The sequence below is a fragment of the Rhinoderma darwinii genome, chromosome 5 (genome assembly GCF_050947455.1).
Source record: "Rhinoderma darwinii isolate aRhiDar2 chromosome 5, aRhiDar2.hap1, whole genome shotgun sequence".
Taxonomy (NCBI): Eukaryota; Metazoa; Chordata; class Amphibia; order Anura; family Rhinodermatidae; genus Rhinoderma; species Rhinoderma darwinii.
In genome coordinates this window covers 84,066,592-84,093,557 of record NC_134691.1, presented here as the reverse complement: position 1 = coordinate 84,093,557, position 26,966 = coordinate 84,066,592, and the positions used below count along the sequence as shown (strand labels likewise).

The 26,966-nt window shown below is 43.2% G+C and overlaps 1 protein-coding gene across 1 annotated transcript in view; it reads right to left on the bottom strand.

The window, feature by feature from the left end:
- The window catches only part of SDR16C5 (short chain dehydrogenase/reductase family 16C member 5), a 49,080-nt gene extending 22,715 nt beyond the window's left edge, over window positions 1-26,365 (bottom strand). Inside the window, exons 1-4 of the mRNA XM_075828318.1 lie at window positions 26,259-26,365; window positions 11,409-11,767; window positions 4,734-4,865; window positions 1,556-1,655 (exon numbers count right to left, since the gene is read on the bottom strand). Of these exons, the coding sequence (XP_075684433.1) occupies window positions 1,556-1,655; window positions 4,734-4,865; window positions 11,409-11,729 (553 nt within the window). The 5' untranslated portion in view covers window positions 11,730-11,767; window positions 26,259-26,365. The remainder of the gene's footprint in view (window positions 1-1,555; window positions 1,656-4,733; window positions 4,866-11,408; window positions 11,768-26,258) is intronic.
- Window positions 26,366-26,966: the final 601 nt, after the last annotated feature.

Sequence of the window (26,966 nt, the reverse complement as noted above, 5' to 3'; positions counted from 1 at the left end):
CAGCTTTGTATGAACATTACAATGAATGGAGAAGATTCTGTGTATAAAGCACGCTAGAAATCTATGTCATGTAATGCAATTCTTCTAGTTCTAACCATTTAAACGGTCACTATAATCTCATAAAACCTCTGACATGACGGAATTTTTGATCGGAGGGGGATTCAGGTGTAGAAATAGCTGCCATTATCTGAAAAGAAGTGGTAGAAACACTCAGCTGATCACTGTGCCCCTTTAGCTGTGATCAGCTTTGTTTAGCTTTCCTCGGGAAGGACGGGTTAGCGTTGCATAGTCTCAGACTTTTTTTGAGCTAGTAAAACCCTCTGCACTCCGGGGATCAGCGGAATACTGCTGTACAGTGCTCAGCTGACCACTTCTGCCCTTTTGTTCCCGAAATCAGTTGAGGTCCTGGTGTGGAGACCCCCCATCAATCAAAACTTTTGTCATGCCACCCTTTAAATGTAAGTGGCTAATTCTTCATTATGTGTTCATATGAAAAACCTGGAGGAAATGTAGACACTGATTTTAGGTAATTTACGTGGTTTTATTTTTTGACTGTACCCATGTGTAACATTATCAGTTGGTGATTAGCAGAAGTGCTGCATGTGTGCATGGCATGATTGTAAACCAGGATGCATGTAAAGATATTGACAGTCTATCCCTGGTAAAGAAAAAAAAAAGAAAAAAAAAAAATGAAGTAAGTCAATTAATAAAAATAATAATATGTAGTGACTTTACAGAAGGTTAAGGTGCCAAGTTGGTTATTGATATTTTTTTTGGTCAATGCCGGTCTGGATGGAACTCAGCCAGGTCTAGGATTTGGCAATGTCACGACGTAGGAGGTCCCCCATAACCTAGTATCACTGTGCTTGATTGGCCAGCTAAACATTTAAAATAAAGGAAAAAAAATTATTCTGAAAACGCACTGCAAAGCAACAGGATGTGTAAGCCTGGCTGTATAAGTCCCTTGACCCCCCCCCCCCAGCCCAGTAGTGAGAGTAGAGCTCACCTTGGAAGTTACAGCAATGTCCTCCCCTCTAGAAACTGTATATTGTGCCCCCAACTCTACCCTTTACTTTCTCAGTCATCAGAGCAGGCCTCATTCTTCTAGTATATAGCAGCCCCCCACTGCTCAAAGGACTTCCCCCAGTAGTCACAGCAGCCACCCTTCCATAAATGATCACAGTTGTGCCACCTTTATTCTTTCCTCAGCAGGCATTCACAGCAAGGCTTAAGGCCCCATGCACACGACCGTAGATTTGGAACCCATTAATCTCTATGGCCGACAGACACCTTCCTGTATATTTACGGGAAGGTGTCCGTGCCACAGAAAGGCTCTGCAAAAGACAGGACATGTCCTATATTTTGCTTTTTACGGACTGTACTCCCATACTTTGTATGGGAGCATGGCCCTCAAATGTGGGCGGCTGTCTGCGGCCGGCTGTGCCCGTAATCACGGACAATGATTACTGGCACGGTCGTGTGCAGGGGGCCTATGAGGGTTGTTCACTTTTAGCAGTTTTGCCAGCACAGACAACGTCCCTAATACTGTTCTTACCTGCTAGTCCATTGACTCCAATCAGTCCAGCAGAACTCGCAATGCTCACAAGATGCCCGTGATTGGAGGCCATCATTGCAGGAAGGAAAGCTTTATAAGTCTGTAAGTATAAGAAACCGATATATATATTTATGCAACAAATATTCAAAACTTTTCCCACTAATGTATATGAAGAGATTTGTTCCGAAATACTTTATGTAGTCAACAATGCACAACTTAATCTAGGTAGGTTAGGCTATGAAATAATTACATCAACTAAACATCAAAGTAATATATATATATTTTATCACTGGTATTGCAAATTAGTATTCGATATTATAAAACGCTCACGATGCTCAAACCTTTGCCTGTCCACGTAGACACAAGAAGGACAACAAGTAGTGGGAAAGGCACAGAAAAGTACAGCATAGAGTACAGAGCGGAATAAAAACAATTGTCTGTGTAATGCTTCCGACTGGGAATGATCAAGTGAACACATTTTCTTAAAGGCTGTTTCCATGGAACACAACATAAAATGTAATTTTAAAAACCCTGTAAATCTGAGCAGTTTTATTAAAAGAAATGAAAACCCATAAAAAGGACAGACTGGAAAAAAAATATATATACTTTTGAAAAATAGAACTTAAAGGAACCTTAAACCCCAAATTCATGATGTGAATCAAGAAAGTCAAATATCTGGGAGGAGGAGGAGGGGGGGGGGGGGATCTTGGAGGTGCATCTAGAAGAGTGCAAAGTCCATAGAAAAATAAATAGTATAGTAGGGTTTTCTAGTTTGTTTTAGGTCAATATGCACCCAAACAAAATTAAATAACACTTCTAATTTAATTCCGGTGACTTTATTACTTGGACAAAGTGATAGTTTGTCATTGTTAACCCTATATGTAGCTGTTTGGATTCAAGCAACTGCTTGTCTTTATCAGAATCTGGCGTGGTCTTCTGCAACTGCAGCTCACCCACTTCTACGAGGTGTCGTGCATCCAGAGATACGGTTATACCAGAACAAAAAAAAAAAAAAAGGATTTGGTAACCTCCAGATATATACAACTGGTAACTTTTTGTGTAAAGGTGAAATAGTCTCCTGACGACGCCTAACTGGATCTTCAGTATTAGTAATGCGCTGTTATTTGAGTAAGGCCTCATGCACACGGCCGTGCCGGTAACCATAGCACACGATTGCGGGCACGGCTGTCCACATTTTCGGCCCGTTCTCCCATACAAAGTATGGGAGCACAGCTCGTAAAATGCAAAAGATAGGACATGTTCTATCTTTTGCAGTACAGTTCTACGGCACGGACAACTATCCGTAGTGATACGGAAAGGTGTCCGCGGCCAATAGAACGGAATGGGTCCGTAAATGCAGACCGTATTACGGTCCGCAATTATTGATATTTTTTTACGGTTGTGTGCATGGGGCCTTACGGTTTCCTATTTGTCAATTATAACCAGCCTGGCCACTCTCCTTTTTTGCCCTGTAGAGTCCTGTATTGGATGTTTTTGGTTTGCAAATGATCAAGGTCTCAGGCTAAAATTTTTATTTTATTTTTTAAATGTAACCACTTGGGCTTCTAAGTTTAAAGATGTAGGAGCCCCAAAAGCAAATATCAGTATTACTACATCTAAAATAAAGAAAGCGTTTACACTTGACTGTGGACTGACCAACTGCAGCTTCACACTTGTCTGTAGACCGACTAACACGTTTACAGAAAACAAAGCGCTCTACGTTCTGGCTACCTGCAACCACCACTAGAAAGAGTTTAGGAGCTTACTGCATACTGCTATACATTGAACGCCATAACACAGTATGCAGTTAGCTCCCTCTAGTGGCAGCTGCGGGCAGCTAGAATTCGATGTTTTAAATCGATGTACATACAGCAGAGCTCAAGGCTAATACAGTCACTTGGGCACCTTTGTATTTTAAGTCTAAAATTGAAGTGCTCAATTACATATTTTTAGTTCCATTGTGACCTTATTGTTCACCATCTGGAACCCTAATTATCTCTAAATTCTTAAGAATTTTGTGTAAGAAAAAGAATAAAAAACATAGAACACCACAATAGCTCCGGCCCAGCATCACGTAGTCCTCTCGAGGAATTTCTTTACCCGGATTCAATCTCTTCTCATCTCCTCAATACAACAGCACATGCCCAATTGACGTTTAAATCAAGGTTTATTGTGTCAATACCATTACAATGCAACAATTTGGCCAATAAGCGCCCGTCTGTTTATCAAAACATCGTATTTTTATGGTATTGCCACAAAAACCTTGATTGAATAGAAGGAGTGTGCTGTTGTGTGAGTAAATCACAGAAGAAGATCAGCTGGTACGGAGATACTCAAACCGCCTTGTCTGGTACAAGTAATAATAAATAAGATTATCATAATCAAACATTAAGACAAAGTAGAGAGTACCTTGCCTCTAAGAGCTTAAGGAGATTAAGGGGGTTTTACACAGGACGATCATCGGGCAGACGAGCATGAATATAACGCTTGTTGCCGACAATAGCCCTGTGTAAACAGGAGAACGATCAGCAGATGACCGAGAAAATTGTCAATCTGCTGGTCGTATCGTTTAAAAAAAAAGTTAAAAAAAAGACTACCGTTTTCGGGATCACATCTCCCTGTGTAAACAGGGGGACGCGCTGCCAACAGGATAAGGGACGAGCGATCAGGGTAATGACCGCTTGTCTTCATCCATAGCTCCTTGTGACAGGAGCAAATGAGCGCCGATCAACGACGCCTCGTTGATCGGCGCTCGCTGCACCAGAATAGTGTCTGCTGCTGTAAAAGGGCCTTTACACTCTAAATGATTCCACGGACATACTAACTCCGATCACATTTCATCCTACTTCAGCTTGATAATGTATTTTTGCACAAAAGGCACAGAAGGTATACAGGTGTACCCAATTCAGTGGTCAATGAGTGTACTATGACACCGGGGACAAAGTAGTATCCAAATAATAAACGGAGTAAGAATTTTGCATGCCCTCTGCGACTACAGACAGATTAGCAGAAAGTACTCTCTCTCTATGACAGCCTGCAAAGGAGATAGTGACGGAGCAAAAGTCGCATTAAAATATCCAAGAATAATGGGTGGGTCTAGGAATACATATAAAAAGAATAAGAACTTGCAACTATGACATGCATGAATATTTCTTAACATATTAAAAACTATAATTACCCAGAAATGGGCCACTGTGTTCACTTGCATGGTCTTCTCCACAAGGGCATCAGGGGAATCAATGAATTTCTTTCCAGTCACAATGCCGGCATTGTTAATTAAGATTGTGATATCTCCAACTTCTTTTTTCACCTGATTAAGTGAGAAACAAAATATATCATTGGGTAAATAGATCGTAACATGCATTATGTGTACATTAACTACTTGATGGGGACATAGAAGTATCGTCTCTGGATGAATATGGAACGTCTATGTAAATTACAATTCATTTCTCCAGACCAGTGCAAGTACTGAAAATTGTTCTTCTATGGTGGTTATTAGTTCAATGGCCAATAAAAAAAAAAAAAAAAAAAATTAAAGAAAATAATATATCCCCCCCCAAAGGTGGGACCTCCACATTTATGCCATATCTTGTGATAAATCTTAGTTAGAGTTACGAGAACTCAATAGTAGGGACAAGTTTTAAAAAAAAACAAAACAAAAAAAAAAAACACAACACACACGGAAAAACCATAGACGCACAATTGCAGTTTACAGACTGGGAGAGTTTACTCTTGCCACAGCGATTAGCACACCGCCATTAGAAATAGGAAATCCCAGTGATAAAAGTAATTTATCACTTGGATTTCGTAAACAATTGAAAGCCCTGAATCTCTATTACAGCTTGGAGTGCTGCGATCATTTCTATATATACACACACAAAATAAAACGTTTATATAGCGTGTCAGCATACAGAAATATATTGCCCAAATCAGAAAAGAGCAGAACTGCAACATACGAACCGACAGTGAAAGGGTTAAAAGTCAGGCTGACCGCTGCTGACAGATCCTCAGGGAGACCTTACAGGCCAGAAGGCTTAGGCCATGTTTATACAGTGAAGATTTGCTGCACATTTTGCATGCATTTTTTTTTTAAAGGGTAACTAAACCTTAAACTTGTGAAATGTCATAGTGGCATGTCAGAAGTTTTGATCGGTGGGGGTCTGAGTACTGAGACCCCCCGCCGATCGTTAAGACAAAGCACTGGTTTCTGATCGGCTTTTCACGGAAAGCCGATGTAACCGTGTATGGACTCAATAGAAAGTCTATGGGCCCGTACACCGTTACATCGGCTTTCCGAGAAAAGTTAATCAGAAACTAAGCGGCTCAGCGCTCACCCGAGCGTTTCGGCCACTTATTTTTAGCTATCGGTGGGGGTCTTCGTGCTCAGACCCCCACCGATCAAAAACTTCCAACAGGTCACTGACAAGTCAGAAGATTTCTGAAAGTTTAGTTATCCTGTAAGCCATAACCAGAATTGGATCCAGGAGAGGAGACCTTCCTTTATATACTTAAGGTGCCATTCCTAGTTTTGGCTTAAAAAAAAAATACATGCAAACTCTTATGATAATTGTGATTACATACGGTTACTGGTTGCTTCCATAAATAGTTGTAAGTTTCCTTGCCAAAAGCAGTAAATGGACAGATTTATACAAATAAATTGCTTTATCTTTAAAAAGAGGAAAAAATAAAAATAGGCAAAGAGAAGGGGCTACCAACTCAGTGGCGGACACAGACTGCAAAAGGCCCCTGTGCAGATAATGTGCCAGGGCCCCCCCGCCCCCCCCCCCAATACCGACAAAGTTACCTAAACATATATATGCATATAAAAATAAACCTTACTAATAAAAATTATGAAGGAAGATTTATATTGTACATTTTATTACCAGTTTAGAACACAAGTAACACATTTTTTTCCGGGTTAAATTCTTATCTAAACTAAGTCCCTAAATGTGGGCAAAGAAAATGAAAAACCTATACTCACCTCCTCCGGCGCCTCCGTTCCCCCTCCGCAGCCCCTATCCCTTTCTGTGTTTACAAAGCTGCTGTGGTGACGCGCGGTCGATGGCACATGACCGCTGCAGCCAATCAATGCCCTCAACAGCGATTTGCTGTGGAACTACTGTCCTCAGCAGCACACCAATGAGGAGTTATTGGCAGCAGCGGTCACGTGCCATCGGCAGCGCGTCACCAGTGCAGCCTTGTACACTTGTAACACAGACCGAGACAGGAGGATGGGGGCTGCGGCGGGTGAACGGAGGCGAGGGAGGAGGTGAGTATAGTTTTTTTATTTTCTTTGCCCACATTTAGAGACTTAGGTTAAATTGAATCATTGAATATAACACAAAGCACTCATGCAACTGAGATGCAATAATTTAGATGATCTTATCATGCTTAGCTTACTGCACTGTTACCTATCAAGCAGGACTGAATCTCAAGATATCTACAGAGGGGGCTGTATGGCGTTATCTACAGAGGGGGCTGTATGGCGTTATCTACAGGGGGGACTGTATGGCGCTATCAACAGAGGGGGCTGTATGGCGTTATCTACAGGGGGGACTGTATGGCGCTATCTACAGAGGGGTCTGTATGGCGCTATCTACAGGGGGGTCTGTATGGCGCTATCTACAGGGGGGACTGTATGGCGCTATCTACAGGGGGGACTGTATGGCGCTATCTACAGGGGGGACTGTATGGCGCTATCTACAGGGGGGACTGTATGGCGCTATCTACAGGGGGGACTGTATGGCGCTATCTACAGGGGGGACTGTATGGCGCTATCTACAGGGGGGACTGTATGGCGCTATCTACAGGGGGGACTGTATGGCGCTATCTACAGGGGGGACTGTATGGCGCTATCTACAGAGGGGGCTGTATGGCGTTATCTACAGGGGGGCTGTATGGCGTTATCTACAGGGGGCTGTATGGTGTTATCTACAGGGGGGACTTTATGGCGTTATCTACAGTGGGGTCTGTATGGAGTTATCTACAGGGGTTCTGTATGGCGTTCCCTACAGGGGGGGGTCTGTAGGGAAAGTCATACAGCCCCCCCCTGTAGGGAACGCCATACAGACCCCCCTTTAGGGAACGCCATACAGACCCCCCTGTAGGGAACGCTATACAGCCCCCCCTGTAGGGAACGCTATACAGCCCCCCCTGTAGGGAACGCCTTACAGCCCCCCCCTGTAGGGAACGCTATACAGCCCCCCCCCCTGTAGGGAACGCCATACACCCCCAATCACTCAAAAAAATGCGACCTACAGTGTGAAAAGACAAAAGACATGTATCCCCTATCCACAGGATAGGGGATACATGTGTGATCGCTGGCATTGATAGGGAGAGCGGGGGACCGAAAGTCCCCCGAAGTTCTCCATCACTCACCTCTGACTTCCGGTGTCTGCGCAGCTCAAGTGTGACCGGCGCTCCATTCATTTCTACGGAGCTGCCGACACAGACCCCGGAAGTCCGAGGTTTGTGATGGAGAACTTCAGGGGACTTTCGGTCCCCCGTTCTCCCTATCAATGCCAGCGATCACACACGTATCCCCTATCCTGTGGATAGGGGATACATGTCTTATGTTTAATGGCAGAGCGGGGAGATACTCCCTGCTCTGCCGTAGTGTTCCGTGGCATCGCGCTGTAGCAGCCATAGCGGCAGCTAGCGGAGATTCCGGCCAAGGTGGGGGCCCGTGCCGGCAGGTGACGCGGGCCCCCTCATGCCGCGGCCCCGTAGCAGCCGCTACGGCTGCTATAGCAGTAGTTACGCCCCTGTGTTAGGGGGAGTTCACACTGAGGTTTTTTTCGCGAAAAACGTCAGAAAGTGCCTCCCATTGAAATCCATGAAATTTTTCCTGCGAGCAGTAAAAACCGCATGCGGGAAAAAGAAGCGCAATGCCCTTTCTTCGGGCGTTTCTGTCTCTGACTTCCCATTGACAACAATGGCAGGCAGAAAATGCGTTTTTTGCTGCGTTTCCCTGCCCACGGCCCGATGGCCGAAAAACGCCACAAAAAAACGCAATGAAAAACGCGGGAAGTGTTCTACCGGCAGGTCAAAATATGCCTCAAAATTCCGGAAGGAATTATGAGGCAGATTTTTCTACATAAAAACTTCTCCCTTCTGACATGAACTTTTTAACTTCATCTACCTGTCCTCTGCAGTCTGCACGTCCTCCACTCGTCCTGTGTCTGTCCTCCGCTCATCCTATGAGTTCTCCGGCAGTCCTGACTGTACTGTCCAGCCGCCCGAAGTCTTACGTCGCACCGCCCCCTGTCCTCTCCCCTGCCTGAGCGCTCCTCCTACCACCAGCATCGCCGTCCTGTCCTATTCATCTGTGCCAGATTGGCAGTGCAGTGTAGCGGCTATCACCGGGCCCGGGCACCCGCCCCCTCCCTCCCGATTGGTAGTGCAGTGTGGCGGCTATCACCGGGCCCCCGCCCCCTCCCTCCCCTCATGCCTAGTGTTGTGATGCTACTAGGCATGAGGGGGCCCGTGCCGCCAGGCCTGGTACATAAAATGTAATGTGCCTGTCAGGGCGACACGGGCCCCCCCATGCCGCGGGCCCCGTAGCAGCTGCTACGGCTGCTACTGTGGTAGTTACGCCACTGAACGGGCCCCCTTCCCACGCGGGGCCCTTGTGCAGCTGCACCGGCTGCACATGCGGTATGTCCGCCCCTGTACCAACTGATGCAAGGAGTAACTGGCCAACAAATACTTCCAATCCTTTATAAAAAAAATAAAAATGATTATGTATTGGCTAATGATTTGTATAAATGAATTCAACAATGAGACTTATTTTCACCATTTCATTGCTTGGTAGGAAATACTTTTATTAAAGAGTTTTACGTAGATCTGTCTTTCTAGGAATCTGTGAGCGGCGCAGTCAACATCAAAGAAAGAAAAAGGACCAAGCCAGATGTCAGGCGCGCCAATTTTCTGAATGTCTCTGTAGAGTTACAGCTGGATATAGATCTAAATTAGGTTTTTATCTGAAAACTACGCATGTAACAAAACTAGTTATGCAAGACCATTGCAGTTATAAGCCAAGTAGGGCAAAATAGAAACATTGCTCAAACCAAATAGCCTCGTGTTTGCCATACCGTGCAGATTTATTAATACTTTCTAAAATTTATAGAGTTTAAAACTAAATCATCCAGGCCAAATCAATCTCAGTGGCGAACTCTGTGTGATAGTTTTGGCGCATATTGCTAGACATGTTTGACACTTTTCTCTTCCACACACATTACATTACTTTACCCCAGTATTTTCCACCAAGATCTTTGGAGCACAATATTAATACATCTGGCGCATTTTAGGACTCCACTTAGCAGATGTCCCTTTTCTAGACACTTCAAAACGGTCAAGAAAGGCACAAAAAATATCTAAAACACAAATCTGGCGCAAGGCATGTTTTTTAATGCAAAGCGTTAAAGTGTAACGGCCCCATTGGCTATTCTCGACACAGAGCCCTTCCTGATCTGAAGCGGTGTCTATGGTGGGAGAACGCCTTTAAACATGAAGAACCAATGAACAGCAGGAGACACTGCATTATAAAGAATGTATCTTATCCCCCCCCCATTTACTAATTAAAGGGGATTTCCTATCACAGAATGCTCAGAGCCCGACTCATCATGAGTTTTTACCTGCACAGCAGCGCTCATAACCACTTATTTTGCAGGGAACTGTAGCAAAACCCCATTCACTTGAATGGAGCGGTGTTGCAGTTCCTTGCACAGTGGTTGGGGTCCCGCAGTCAAACCACAACCAATCAGAAAGTGATGGCATTTCCTAGAGATGTGCCATCACTTGGTATGATGAGAAACCCCTTTAATAATCTGTACTGAATTTTTTTTTCTAGTCTATATATATATATATTTATTTTAATTCTTCCTTTACAAGATTAGAAGGGCAACCACCTTGTCTGAGCAAATGTTTTGTAATGTGAACAGCAGTTCAGAGATTTGCTTTACAGCAGCCACAAGGACATAAGAAAATCTTGGTCAGCGGGCACGCTGCATGACATGTTCAGATCCTATGTTATCTGCCTCCAGCTTTATAATAGAGGTGTTAGGCTTGGTTCACACTTTTGTCGGTGTGTTCCGTTGTTCTGCTCCGTCAGAAGAGCAGAAAAAAAAAGAGAACAGAAGCAACGATTCCCTTGCACAATGGACACCGCCGGAGGCCGATGGAACCCATTGACTTTTATAGGCTCAGTCGTCTTTCCAACAGGGTGTTCGTGATTTTGCGCTATTGTCTCCGGTAATCTCGGCCAAATCTGCAATGGAGGCCCCTAACGGAGCCTCCAACGCAGGTGTGAACAAGGCCCTTCGTTTCATATTAATCCTGCCTGTGTTGGCTGCTGAGAAGTGATCTCTACAGAACAGGAAGTGTCAGTCTATTGCAAGGTTTAGTGGTGTGCGTGAGAACTACAAGATTTCAGGAAATTTTTTTTTTTGTGTGTCTGTATTAAAACGAACACCAAAAATGTTCAAAAAATACGTTTTATATAAAAAGTTCATTTACACAAAAGTTCATTTTCTGACGATATGTTCCCTTGAACTGTGTTCGCGAGTTGTCTTCTGTCAAAATTAGCCATTTCTTAGTCATTAATTTCTGGGAAAGTTGTGAGACAGCCAACAAAGTGTTGCTAAACGGCTTTAAAAAAAAAACTCCTGAATGGCCAATCTGCCAAGTTATACAGTGATACAGCCCCTGCGCTCTTTAAGTTAATAAAAATAGTAATAGATATAGTAAAGGTAGTAAGTATTTAATAGACATGTGCCTGTAGCCTAAAACGTGCTTTTCTGGATATTTCCCAAAAATAAAAGCTAGTGAAATGATATATCCATAAAGAACATACCTGATCTGCAACTTTGTAAACATCTTCCCTCTTGCTGCAGTCACATTTGTATGTATGCACCCGGACAGTGCCATTTTTCTTGGCCAATCTGGTGGTTTCCTTATTCCCCTCTTCATTGATGTCCCACAACACAAGGGTGGCACCGAGACGGGCAAACTCAAGTGCCATAAGTCGTCCTATACCACTTCCAGCTCCAGTAATAAGCACAAGTTCACCAGCAACATTCTTTCTTCGAGACGGGATAATCCATAAGATGATTGATTCAAAGATTAAATAGATTGTAAGAAGCAAAACTTTTAAGGTCTCCAAGAAAAAGTTCATGATGGAAGATATGTAGAGGTTTTTATGTAGGGAAAAACCTGCAAAAGATAAAAGGTTTTATTTAGTACAGAAAGGAAAACATGAAAAGCACACACTTATGCCTAGTTCACATCACTTTTTTTTTTAAACTTCCACCAGAGATATAAGTCTGGGACTCCCAACATATACCTCTGATGGAAGGCTGCAACATATCCCACTGTATAAGCATACAGTGGGATAAGTTGCCTGAAACCCTCCCATGGGCAGACCCTTCTGCCTGGGGACTCCAGCGCGGTGGATGCTCCTGATGTCACTGTCCATGTATGGACAGTGAGATCAAGAGCCTTCCTGAGCCGAGCACTACCTGATTGCTTTTCTTGGGAACGCCAACCCTGGAAAAGCTCACTGACATTAGTTTAACGTATACCTGTGACTACGCTATTCCATCCATCAAAAAAAAAAAAAAAAAAAAAAGGTATACTGACCTACACCAGCCCGAAAAAGGCCAAAAGGATACTGGTTTGGCTTTCGTCGAGCTAATTGAGCACTATGGACACGTTTAGCGTATATGTCGGGAGATTTCCTATTGTTTAGTAGGGCTAAAATATTATGTGAACTAGGCTTAACAGAAAAAAATGAAATAAAATAAATGTACATAAAACCCATTATAATGTTAAATCCCCAGAAATAATAGCATAGTGGGAGTGGAGCTCAGCTGAAACAATATTACTATTATTTATATAACGCCATTATCTTCCATGATGCCTTACTGTAAACCATTAACAGGTAAGGCTATGTTTATACTGGTGTCACGGATTCCATTCATGACTTACAACAGGGTCTGTTGCAGTTCCGTTGTGGGGTCAGTTGTCGTGACAGAGACAGAACAGCACCGCAAGCAGAGCTACTCCTCCCTAAAAATCTGTTGATCAGGGGTAGATAGTGTTAGGGTATGTTCACACGGCCTATTTTCAGCCGTTTTTCGGGCCGTAAACGCCCGAAAAATAGGAAGCCGAACGCCTCCAAACATCTGCCCATTTATTGCAATGTGAAAAACGGCGTTCTGTTCCGACGGGCCGTTCTTCAAAACGGCCACGTAAAAAAAACGGCCGCGAAAAAGAAGTGCAGGTCACTTCTTGGAGCAGTTTTTCATTCACTCTATAGAAAACGGATACAAAAACGGCCGTAAAAAACACTGCAAAAAACGCTGTGAAAATCGCAAGTGGCTTAAAAAACGTCTGAAAATCTGGAGCGGTTTTCCTTTGAAAACAGCTCCGTATTTTCAGAGGTTTTTGAGTTTGCGTGTGAACATACCCTTAAGGATTATCTGTAGTAATCCTAAACACCATCCCCCTGCAGTTAAGGTGGTCTTACACGGCCCGACGTTGGCCGTGTAAACAGGCGGTGATCAACAAGACATCTCGTTGATAGGAGATCGTTTGCTCGTATAGGGATGAGCGCTCGCTTACTACGATCGCTCGTCCCTATACATTATCATCATGTTGGCAGCATGTCTCCTTGTTTACACAGGGAGATGTACTGCCGACAACGATAATATTTTTGGCATTTAAAACGAAAGAATCAGCCGTTGAACGATTGTTTGCTGGTTCATCCGCTGATTGTTGCCCTGTTTACACAGGGCGATTATCGGGAATGCTTGTTTGACTGATAATTGTGTGGTTTGGTGATATCATAAATAGCAAAATTAGGCAGATTGTAATAAATTACAACAAAATTGAAAAAAATAAATAAAAAAAAGTTATCTTCAGGTTAGGTCTTCGTCCCCAACTTGTGGAAACCAAAAAGGGAATACAATGTATCTACAAATTTGCTGTGGGTGCCTAACTTTTAGGGTGGTTTCTAATGGTCCAGTCCACGATTAAAGTCAGTAATGTACAGCTTCTCCATTTTCTACATAAACTTCTGCTTCTAGGTTCCACGTAGAAAGGGTAATGGAATAAATAGAAGTATGTTAACAGGAATTAGAACAGGAAACTAAAGAATCATTAACAATCTCCAATAAGAAATCAGATGACAACGGAGCATTTCCCTGACCAGTGGGTAAGTTCCGGATTATTTTGCTTATTTTAGTCGAAATAATAAAAGCTTGAGGTGGGGAAAAAAAAAAACCTGCCTTCCATCACAAGCCGTATAAAAGCTCTAGACACAAATAAAATGAAGCACCCCCTTTAAACATTATAATGGGAAGCTGCCTGGTTGAGCAGGAATAATTTTTTGCGATTTAGAACGAATCATCTCCTCAAAATATATACATAATCGGGGAATGAAAACTTTCTATGCTCGTTTTCTACACAGTAGTCCGAGAAGTCACAATTTGCGGTGAAAATTATGACTTGCGCATTTTACGTTGCCCTCGCCAATTTTGGAAAGAGGATGCGGGGCATAACAAAAATCGGCAGGTTCAGTGAGGCCAAACAAATTTACTAAAAAACTTACGCCAGAAAAAACTGCACAAATTATAGTGGAAATCTATGCCAGCTGATTTCACTCCGTGAGACTAAAAAGGTAGAGACCCGTGCTGGGCCTCATACCTTGTCCCCCCTTAATAAGGACTACCCAATGATCTCAGGGAAAAACAGGAGAAACAAGTGATCCAGCGCAGTGAAGTTAAAAATGAAACAATTTTATTCCGAAATCTTTAAAAAAAAAAAAAAAGAAGATGTGTAACTTCCAGATACAAGGCTATAGACTCTGACTATTGCCTACGCGTTTCAGACGTAGACCACGTCCTTCCTCATGGCTAGTTAGTAGAGGAATAGTGTTGTCCAGAGGCTTATATTCGGTGATCACAGGTGGCGAGGATTGCGGTCCAGCAGAATCCTGCCGGAACGCAGAAAATGAATGCAATGAATGACAGGCCTTCACTGAAACTGTGAAGATAAATACAGCAAATGCAAGGTAAGTCAATTTCTTTAACATTAAAGCATAATGATTGATAAGCTATGCTAAATGCGGTAGCGATGAAAATGAGTGGAAATATGTTTTGTTGCTGGATGATCGGATACAAGCCACGTGATGGATACATACTCATATGTTGGTTATATAAACAAGCATGAAGCTGTGCGTTGTGAATTTTCCGGATTACAACAAAATGTAAAAACTATTATTCAATGGTTGGATTTATCAATAGAGAAAGTAGTAATGTGTCTGCAATGCCCCGAATACTACGTAATGAAGTAGTGATGGCAAAACAAGAGTGCAAAGTAGATGTATGTATACACATGATGGATATATGAGCATTATTATCAGGAATAATGAAATTGAAAAAATGTAACGTACTGAAGGGATAATGATCACCTTTTACATTTAATCTTAGAAAACCCGATCTTCTATTCCAAGATTGGTTTGGTTGTATGTAATGTAGCAACAATAATAAGGACATAATATGCAAGATGTACGTACATCTACTTTGCACTCTTGTTTTGCCATCACTACTTCATTACGTAGTAATGCCATTATTCGGGGCATTGCAGACACATTACTACTTTCTCTATTGATAAGTCCAACCATTGAATAATAGTTTTTAAATTTTACATTTTGTTGTAATCCAGAAAATTCACAACGCACAGCTTCATGCTTGTGTCACGAAGAGTCTGTGGACCCACTGGGCCGTACCGCCTTGGCGGTAAGGTAGCTGGCCAACAGGGTGCAGGACAATGTCTATAGTTCGTATATAGGATACCTGTGGCAACACGGACAGTAGCTTGGCAGGAACTAGGCAGCAGGTGACGACAGGCGTGGGTAGGCAGTCAAGCGTGGTATCCAGCACGGCACGGCAATAGCAAGCACGGCACTAGATCGGGATATAGGAACAGGAGCAGGAACGGGAAACACTGGGAGCAGGAAACACTAAGGGACCAATTTGCATAGACAGACTTAGGGCAGATACAGATGGACGCAGCGTTTTGCGCGCGCAAAAACCATTTGACAGCTGCGTGTGTCATCCGTGTATGATGCGCGGCTGCGTGATTTTCGCGCAGCCGCCATCATAGAGATGAGGCTAGTCGACGCCCGTCACTGTCCAAGGTGCTGAAAGAGCTAACTGATCGGCAGTAACTCTTTCAGCACCCTTGACAGTGAATGCCGAACACAATATACAGCAACCTGTTAAAAAAAAAGAAAAAGTTCGTACTTACCGAGTACTTCCCGGCCGTTGCCTTGGTGACGCGCCTCTCTTGACATCGGGCCCCACCTCCCTGGATGACGCGGCAGTCCATGTGACCGCTGCAGCCTGTGCTTGGCCTGTGATTGGCTGGAGCTGTCACTTGGACTGAATTGTCATCCCGGGAGTTCAGACTGGAGGAAGAAGCCGGGAGTTATCGGTAAGTGAGAACTTCGTTTTTTTTTACAGGTTCATGTTTATTGGGATCGGTAGTCACTGTCCATGGTGCTGAAACAATTTAACTCTTTCAGCACCCTGGACAGTAACTATCTCCTGACGTCGCGTACCGGAATTTTTTTTGCCGGGTTCGGCCAAAACGATTCGGCCGAACCCGGTGAAGTTCGGTTCGATTGTCCGGGTTCGCTCATCTCAAAGACACTCCATTTGGATGTTTGGAAACAGAAAAGCACGTGGTGCTTTTCTGTTTACATTCATTCTTTTGACAGCTGGTGCGCTGTTTCAGTCGGTTCGCACGGAAGTGCTTCCGTACGACCTGCGTGGTTTTCACGCACCCATGTACTTCAATGGGTGCGTGATGCGCGAAATACGCGGAGATATTGAACCTGTCGCGTTTTTTGTGCAGCAGACAAACGCTGCGCAAAAAGCACGCACTGTCTGTACTGCCCCATAGACTTGTATTGGTCTTTGCGTGGCGCGTGAAAACGACGCGGCCCGCACGGACCTAATACACGTTCGTGTGAATCCCCCCTAAGGGATACACAACAACGCTCAGGCATCGAACTAGGGGGCTGGACCCCTCTTATAGTCCAGGCTACTCACGGGTCAAAGGTCGTCCATGATGTCCGGTGCGCGCGCTGCCCCTTTAAGAGCGGGACGAGCGTGCGCGGGGACGATCCGGCAGAGGTGAGTGGATGCAAGCGCTGGCGTCTCCTGAGGCGGCGGCTGGGGCCAGCGCTGGCCGACTCGTGGCTGCAGCTGTCAGCGGGAGGTTGGAGCGGACAGCCCGCAGCCACGGACATTACAGCTTGTTCATATAACCAACATAGGAGTATGTATCCATCACGTGGCTTGTATCCGATCATCCAGCAACAAAACATATTTCCACTCATTTTCATCGCTACCGCATTTAGCATAGCTTATCAATCCCTTACCTTGCATTTGCTGTATTTATCTTCACAGTTTCAGTGAAGGCCTGTCATTCATTGCATTCATTTTCTGCGTTCCGGCAGGATTCTGCTGGACCGCAATCCTCCCCACCTGTGATCACCGGATATAAGCCTCTGGACAACACTATTTCTCTACTAACTAGCCATGAGGAAGGACGTGGTCTACGTCTGAAACGCGTAGGCAATAGTCAGAGTCTATAGCCTTGTATCTGGAAGTTACACATCTTTTTTTTAAAGATTTCCGAATAAAATTGAAATGGAGTTTCATTTTAACTTCACTGCGCTGGATCACTTGTTTCTCCTGTTTTTTTCCTGTTTCATTGCCGTGTGCCGTCATCCTGGCGCAACTCGTGGCTGAGAACTGCTAATGCTGAGCTGGAGGATTCCTCCCAATATTTTTACCCAATGATCTCATAATGTACGTGCATGTATACACAGCAGCCAATATGGAGAGGAAGAACTGAAGTGGGGAGGGAGAGAGCAGCAGCCTGAACCAATGAGGAGACAGGAGGTGTGTCTCAGGCTCCCTGTAGGCATTGTAGTCACAGATCACTGCTCCGCTCTAATGGAGCTGAACTAAAAAGCCAAGCAGCAAGTACAGAGGAAAATAAACAGAAGGTAAGCATCATCTATAGGTACTGACTTGCATGTAATTTGAGCTTACAACTGGACATCCGCTTAATTAAGAGAATAAATGCACTGTAAACAGCAACCCCATAGGAGTGCTCTACTCTATTATCCAAATTACTTTTGTTTGTAAAAGTTTTTGTTTTTTTAAAAAGTACTGTAATAAATACTTATCAGTTGTTTAAAAACGTCTGCAGCGGTAAAAGCCTTTGACAAGACAAATAACCTTTTACGTTTTACGCCCCTCCGGCCGACAATGAGCAGCAGGTCCTGAGTTGGCAGTCCGAGGAGAGAAGAAGGACAGCGAGATCACCTCTTTCATTGGACAGTACCAGAGCAGTGAAGGTTCACGCCCAGTTGGCACTGGCCGGCTAGGACCGCCCAGTTAACAATTTATTAAATAATAAGCATAACGATTTAAAGACTATGTTGTGTTACAAGTCCTCTTTAAAAGGATCTGTTGCCAGATACCACAGATAGATATATAGATATATGTTTTACACACATTGCAATCTAGGTTAGGGTAAATATTCTCAGCTTTGTGAAATACAAGAAAAGATCAACCTTGTGTTAAGGCCAGGCCACCAAGATAAGAATTCCACTATTTCAAAGTCTATGAGATAAGAAGCTTGAAAACCTATTACTTCTGGGCTTCAATAACAAATCTTCAAGGAATACCAGCAGGACAGGTGTCGCGAAAAAACATTTTTTTATATAAATTTGCTTTTAGTATGTTATTAAAATAAATTTTATATATTTGTGTTTTACTTTTTTCTTTCACTTCACTATGGGGGCTGCCATTTTTTTTTCCATCTCTGTATGTGTCGATTAACGACACATACAGAGATGGAATACGACACATACATCCCCATAGAGAATGCGAACAGGAGACGTTCCATTCACTATAGCGTACGCCGTCTGTGTGGGAACGGCGCATGAGCCGCTCCCACACAGTCCAAAAGGAAGGTATTCGGCAGAGCGACATCCAGTGCCATTTTCATGTGGACCGGAAGCCGCGGCCAGACAGTAAGATGACTAGTTCCGGTCGCGGCTTCTGGACATATGTTCCAGGCAGCGAAGACGCAAGGAGTAGGATCGGAGGCAGCAGCAGTTAAGTTATGCTTGTGTATGTGAGGTGTGTAGTATGTTCGTGTTATACTGTCTGATTACCACTGTATCTAATCCTCTTACACTGTGTGCCACCATTTTCTGAGCGAATGCACAGTGTAGGAGGATTAGAAGATTCAACCACCTCCTTCACTAGCCAGGATAAGGGAGGGGGGATTGTGTGAGCTCACTAGAGCGTGTGTGTCTTGCTTTACCACATTGCAATGCTGCAAATTTGGGAATTGCTCCCTCTAGTGACCAGCACGTGGAAATATTATAAATTAGAATCTAATTTATAATATTTCCTGACTTGTGAAAAAATTAAAACAATGTTTAATCACTTAAATACTAACTGTTTAACTGAAAAAAAAATAAAAAATTCTAGCCACACATTCCCTTTAATGCTGGGCTTACGTGCTTAGGCTTCATGCACACTACCGTAGTCTTCACCCGTAATTACGGATCAAGTACTTACGGATGAATTTGCAGACCCATTCATTCCTATAAGCCACGGACATCTTTCTGTATATTTACGGATGCGTGTCCGGGCCATAAAAATTATCCTCAAAATATAGAACACGTCTTATTCTTATACGCAATTGCATCCGTATTTGCTCCCTCTGACCCCTCCACTGGTAGTTAGCAACACCACATGTAGGATAGAGACACCCCCACCCAGTAGATGGCTCTGCTGTGGCTCCCTAAAGGAGCAGAATCCCTGGTCAGAGTCCGCTCTGGTCGGGGATTCCGCTCTTAGAAGGAGCGCCTGACGTCTCTGTCCATATATGGGCAGAGAAGTCAGGGGTTCTGAGAGAGGAATCCCCTGCAAGAGCATTTCCAACAGGGACATCAGGGGCTACTCCTGGAGCGAAATCCCCGGCCAGAGCGCTGCCGACGCTCTGGCAGGGGATTCCACTCTTAGAGGAAGCTCCTAATGTCACTGTCCATATATAGATAGTGATGCCAGGGGCTTCTCCAGTAGCGGAATCCCCTGGCCTGAGCATCTGAAATGCTCTGGCAGGGGATTCCGCTCTTGGAGCCCCTGACGTCACTGTCCATATATGGTGCCATCTTCATCAGGGGCGTGCTATCTACAGGTGGGGGTGGCGCTATCTACAGGGGACACTGTGGCGCTTTCTACATGGGCACTTTGGTGTTTTCAGGGGTTGGGACAAAAAAAACCCTGACAAAATAAAATCATAGTCTTTTTTTTTTTTTTTTCAACGACCATGAAAAACGGATGGCAAACGGCCGTTAAAAGCGGACAGACTGGAAATAGATGAAAATTTAGAGACACACTGATGTAAAGTCGTGTAATGTAGCCTAAGGCCCACTGCACATGGCCATGTCCGTAATCACGGCTGGTGATTACGGGCACGGCCGGCCACGGACAGTCACCCGCATTTGTGGGCCGTGTTCCCATTATTAAAATATAGGAGCACGGTCCGTAAAACCAAAAAATAGGACATGTCCTATTTTTTGAGGGTCATTTGTACGGCCCAGACACCTTTGCGTAAATATACGGGAAGGTGTCCGTGGGCAATAGAAACGAATGAGTCCGTACTTTGATCCGCATTTGCAGTTGGTAAATGCGGATCAAAATTACGGCCGTGTGCAGGGGGCCTAACCTGTAAGATCCATGTTTACCTAATTAAGACATCAAGGGACGTACATAAAAAAAAGTAAAAAAAAAAATTGTGTTGTTTTTTTTAAGATGCGTTTTCAGTGGTGTTTTAACTCCTTAATGACCATCCACCGTCTTGACAGCAGGCGGTGCGGGTGTTTCCTCTACAGCAACGTCTTTTGGCGTTGCTATAGAAGAGGCTGATGAGCGCTCCTGTGACCGCTCATCCTCTAAGCAGGAGCTGTAACTTACAGCTCCTGATCTTAGAGCAGCCTGCTAAATACAGCTGGGGTCGGAAAACATTCCGACCCCAGCTGATTAGCCCTTTGATCACCGCGGTCCGTGATCAAAGGGAACTCCCCTCTTTGATCGCATCAGAAACCCGGTGACGTGATCAAAGAGCAGGGAATCCCTCTGCAGTCAGCCCTGGGGACCTAGAAAGGACCCTAGGGCTGTCTGTTCAGTTTGCCTGCTGTTTGGGCACACTATGTGCTGCCATAACAGCAGCCTGTGTCTAAGTGACACAGTTATATTACAAGTCAAGTAGAAGATAAAGTTGTAAATAAAGTTATCCCTTAATGGGATTTTAAAAAAAAGTAACAAAAACATAATTTAAAAAATTGGCCCCCAAAAAAATTATTATTTTGCATAAAATATATTTTATAGTCCCTACATTACATAATAAAAAAAAAACAAAAAAAAAAACTACACATATTAGGCATCTACACGACCGTAATAACCTAAAGAATTAATTTAAAACTATGCCGAGAATCACTTTTTCCTATATTCACGCCTTAAAAATATTTTTTTTGTATCCCCAACCTCCGAAAAACCCCAACTATTTCTCCTGCATAAATCAATTATTATTATTATTATGCCACGTCAATGAGAAAAAAAAAAAAAAAAAAAAAAAAGGTTATGGCTGCTAAAAAGCAGAGAGGCAGAAACATTAAAACGTAGCTGGTCATTTAGGTCTTTTCAGGCCCGATCATTAAGGGACTAAGTAGGTTCAATCGGTTGTTTTAAGAAATTTTTTAAAGTTCTAATAAAAAAAAAAAAAAAAAAAAAGGAGGTCTATGAAAAATAAATAAATAAATAGACCCCAAAAATACCACTGAAATAAATTGCTGTGTGTTGCTGTGATATTATCACTGACTAAGCAAACATCTAGCCGTGTAAACAAGCGCCAATCAACGAGACAGCTCGTTGATCGGGGCTCATTTGCAAGGAGCTAGTATATGGATGAGCGCTCGTTACTACGATCGCTCGTCCCAATACATTTCTATCACTTCGGCAGCATGTCCTGTTCAGGGAGATGTGCTGCCGACAACGATAATTGTATTGTAAATGTCGAAACTATCAGCCAATGAACGGGCTGATCGTTGCTGTGTTCACACAGGGCAATTATCGGGAACGAGCGTTCTGTGAACGCTCGCTTGCCCGATAATTGGCCAGTGTAAAAAGGCCTTAATGGTTGTAAGTACATTGTTGTTTTGATAAAGTCTCTACTAACTGAAAAAGAACACTTGCGGCAATGTTCACACTTGTGTTGTGGCTTCCGTTCATAATGGAAGACAGAACTCTCTGCCAAATCTGTAATATGACTGATACCACCTGCCCCCGATGGACCCCATTGATTTACAATGGGTCTATTGGGTTCCAGTCATATTGACAGAAAGAATAGCGCTGCATGCAGATCTATTGTTCCCACCAGATACTCCAGGGCTACCGACAGGGGCTCTGCGGCTATGTGAATACAGTCTAACATGTAGTGTAGGCTTCCACATTTAGTAGAGAACATCTGGTAGGGCTCATACACACTGTAAAGCCATGTGAGCTGACCCTACACAATATTGAGACCCTACGATTTAACATTAGAGCCAAAGACACATGTGCTGGCGTATGGTGCCCGTGAGCAGTGCTTCCATACTTCTGTAACGTGGCATGTTGGAACATTTGTCTGTAATACAGATCTTTGCAGCTCAGGTTCCCTAATACATCAGTGTGAATGAATCCCATTGAAGAATAAAACCACTATTGTTCTAGTGAATGTATCTGCATTCTAAGCTAGAAATCAATGGTTTAGAAAACATAAATTGGTCTGCTTGCTGTCCTGAGACCACTTGGCCAGGCAGGGGGCAGCAGCGAGTATTGCTGTCACTACCACAGTCTAAGATTTTGGCATGTTGTCCCCACAACTATATTTTTTGGAAGAAGTACTCTCTCGAACCATTGATTCAGTACTTCTTTTAGGCAAGGAATCTTAAGTAATCTATAGCACGCAACACACGGTACAAATGATACATTAGGGGGAAGAACTGGTGAACACTAAGGTTTTACTAGTGATCCTCGATCTTTCTAACCAATCAAAATAAGGGTGCAAACTATTCTATTCAGACCGATCATACCTGATAAAAACAGGTACAGACGACGCTGGATGGCAGATGACAATTTTCTTTAACTTAATTTCAATAAAAATAATTGACCAAAAATGTGTCAAACTTAATTTTGAACCTGCTTTTACTACAGTAAGGTACTGAGTATATAAACAAGAGAAACAAGGAGTCCATAGATATCAAAAGAAAGTTGGAAATAGAAAATCTTTATTACAAAATCAAAAAAACATAAGAATCTAAAACAGGTCTTTGTAACTGGATCACAGTATGACACAATGTGTCACAGATATAGGTAAACAAAATAGAGTATATCAAAAGACACATCTATCTTTAATCCTAAACTAGCAAGGTATGAATAGATAGAGAAAGCTAAACGCGAAACGCGCGTCGAGGCGCTACCTTATCCACTGGGTCATACCACTACACTACGGAAATATGGGTAAGCATCATATGGAGGTTACGTTAGGTCATTTACACTCTATTTGCACTGTTTACGCTTATTCGGTGTAGACTCTAACTTTACTGCCTGTCTCACCTGACACTTATTCTCTATCTATGCATACCTTGCTAGTTTAGGATTAAAGATAGATGTGTCTGTTGATATACTCTATTTTGTTTACCTATATCTGTGATACATTGTGTCATACTGTGATCCAGGTACAAAGACCTGTTTTAGATTCTTATGTTTTTTTTGATTTTGTAATAAAGATTTTCTATTTCCAACTTTCTTTTGATATCTATGGACTCCTTGTTTCTACTTACAATTTGGAGTCTTTATCTCCAACAAAGTGGGTGGTTGTTACTTTTGTTCCCCACCCTTACATTTATGTCCTGTGAGACTGTTTTGTCTAACAATAGTAAGGTACTGAGGCAGCAGAATGTAATAAAGGGAATTTCAGGATTAGAAAAGAGGTTCTGCATTTCTCAAAAACAGCGCCACTCTAGTCCATGGACTGTGTCTGGTATTGCAGTCCAGCCCAATTCACTTGAATGAGAATGAGCTGCAATACCAGACACTTATCATGGACTACAAATTTACCAAAGCAGTACATTTAAAATGTGTTTGTAAAAATCTCATTCACACAATGGTCTAAACAGAGTAGTATTCAGTACATGCTGGAGCAAATTTATCAATGATTTGAAGTTGTAAATATTGTTGCAACTCAAATATTGTTGTGCCAGAACTGCGCAAAAAAATAAAATTTTACGCCACAAACGGCGGTGGTTCCAATAGTATGCATCGCCTCCATGTCTAGACACATTAAGGGTATGTTCACACGGCTTATTTTTGACCGTTTTTCGGGCCGTAGACGGACGAAAAATCGGAAGCAGAACACCTCCAAACATCTGCCCATTGATTTCAAATGGGAAAAACAGCGTTCTGATCCGATGGGGCGTTTTTTACGCGGCCGTTTTGAAAGAACTGCATGTAAAAAGACGCTCCGTAAAAAGAATGGAATGTCACTTCTTGAGACGTTTTTGGAGCCGTTCATTGACTATAGAAAAACGGCTTCAAAAACGGCCGTGAAAAAACGCGAATTTGCATGAAAAACGTCTGAAATTCAGGAGCGGTTTTCCCTTGAAAACAGCTCTGTATTTTCAGACGTTTTTTGCTAAGCGTGTGAACACACCCTAAAGTTGAAAGATAGAAAATGGTGATATTCTCAAATCTTGGCACACTCATAGATTTCCTTTCCGACTTTCAGGCAGTCCAAAATGCGCCAAATTCACCCTAACGCCGCGTTGTTGTTTTTTTTTAGAATAATGTACTTAAAGAGGCTCTGTCACCACATTATAAGTGGCCTATCTTCTACATAATGTGATCGGTGCTTTAATGTAGATTACAGCAGGGTTTTTTTATTTAGAAAAACAATCATTTTTGACAGAGTTATGACCTATATTAGCTTTATGTTAATGAGTTTTCTCAATGGATAACTGGGCGTGTTTTACTATATGACCAAGTGGGCGTTGTGGAGAGAAGTGTATGACGCTGACCAATCAGCATCATTCACTTCTCTCCATTCATTTACACAGCACGTAGGGATCTTACTAGATCACTATGTGCAGCCACATACACACCTGCAGATATAATATTATGCAATATAAAAGGAAGCAATCTTCAAGGGGAATTGTTCAACAACAAGCTTCATTCTACAGAAGGAACAGATAGATGCTCTGCAGAAAATGTAAAGTGTCGAAATAGACTGCGGCGAAGACAAAATAAACAAATCTTTCCTCATGCAAATCTTTACATGGCAGCTACAAATGATACATCTATCAGGAGTCACAAGGACAGATCCGACAGTTTTCTTTTTGCAAATACAGACAAATAACAAGCTGCACCCGTACTAGAAATTCGGTACGGGTTACGAACAAAACTAATTTTTTCAAAAAAAACAATGCAATATGACTGACAGTACCAAAGTATGAGCCTCATACAGTAAACATATGGTATTGAATAAACAGCTAGAGGACAGAACGCTGGCCAGAAATTGGATATTTGGTGGTGGATCCAATGCGTATAGTGATAGCCGGTCTAGTAAAATAAGGATTGGAAGGGTTAAATGTTACATTATTTAACTTTGTGTTTCCCTTAGAGATAAGCGGCAACAGGGACATACATATAACAGCCACTTATCTCCATTAACCTATAGCCTGAACCAAAGAAGTATATTTATGGGGGGGGGGGGGGGGAAGCTGTCCACAACTACCACCCGTCTTAGGCCTCGTTCACATCTGCATTGGGGTCCCATTCTGAGCTTTCCGTCAGAACGGGACCCTGGACAAACGGAAACCTGAGGTTTCTGTTTCCATCACCATTGATTTCAATGGTGACGGATCCGGTGCCCATGGTTTCCGCTTGTCTGTGTCATGCACCGGACCCATTGTTTTGCCAGAAGCAATAGCGTAGTCGACTACGTTATTGCGTCGCTATTCAGTCAGTTTGTGTCTGTTCAGGGTCTCGTTCTGACGGAAAGCTCAGACGGAACATTAGAACTGGACTCCAACGCAGATGTGAACAGAGCCTTAGCAGCTAGTGACAATTGTGTAAAACAAGGTCCCTGCGGTAGAAGACGTCAGACATTTATGGCGTATACTGCGGATACGCCAAAAACGTATTTTACTGGAATATCGCTAGAAGTCTAGGATAGTGCGACAACTAAAGGTGGTGGGAAAATCACAATGTGACTTCTATTATTTTCTACGGGTAAAAAAAATCTGCAAGTGATCTTGTAACCGTTGCAAAAGTCGCTTTCGGGTCTCGCAACTGTGGTATAATAAATGCACATAAACTGCTGCTACGTATAACCTATGGCAATAATCACTGATAGATAACACCGTATACGCTCTTCTGATAGATAGGACTTATAATACCATAATGCAGCCACCTGAGATAAATATGACGTGCACACTCCATATATCCTTATCATTATGTATTATTTAACAGCAGCAACAGGGTTAATAAGGACTGTGCTGTAGACTCACCGGGCACGGCAGCTATAGGAAGCGGAGGAGCGCAGCACGGAGTGATACTATGCCAATTGTGTAATGTCACTTATACAGGAAGCCTGGCCACCGCGCGCATGCGCAGGGAAGACGTCTACTTCCCTATCCATGCTGCTGGCAGCCTCTCTCCAATCCCGTGCGGGAAGCGGCTGAAGGCTAAATGACTGGTAGGGGCGCGGCAGAAAGACTAAGGGGGCGGGGCAATGACATGATAGGGAAGAGACTGGGCGTAGTAGTCACTGCATATGACAGCGTGGGCGTGGCCTCGAATACAGGGCTGGAAAGAAGTAAATACTAAAAAATAGGAAAGTGTGAAGTAAATAGAATCTGGCCATACACTAATGCCAAGCAGCCAGCACATGGTTAATGGAAGAAAAATCATGTGTATTCTATTGCAAATAAACCAGCTGAATCCATCAATTTCAGCAGTAGAAATAAAGGCAATGGTCTAAGGGGAAAAACCATCTGGGATAAGAAGGATCGGGCATGTTGAAATGGTTTGTTCCCCCAGAGGTGTCTACGTTATTCCCCTCTCCCCATCAAAATACTCATGCAGGTTCGGCCGATCTGAGCATGCATTCTTATGGGGTAGCGTAGAGCGTCGTCCTATAACGTGTATGGCTGGTTTTAGGGTTGTCGGGCACGATTGTCCGCATAATATTTTCATACAACCATCAGAAGAACTGT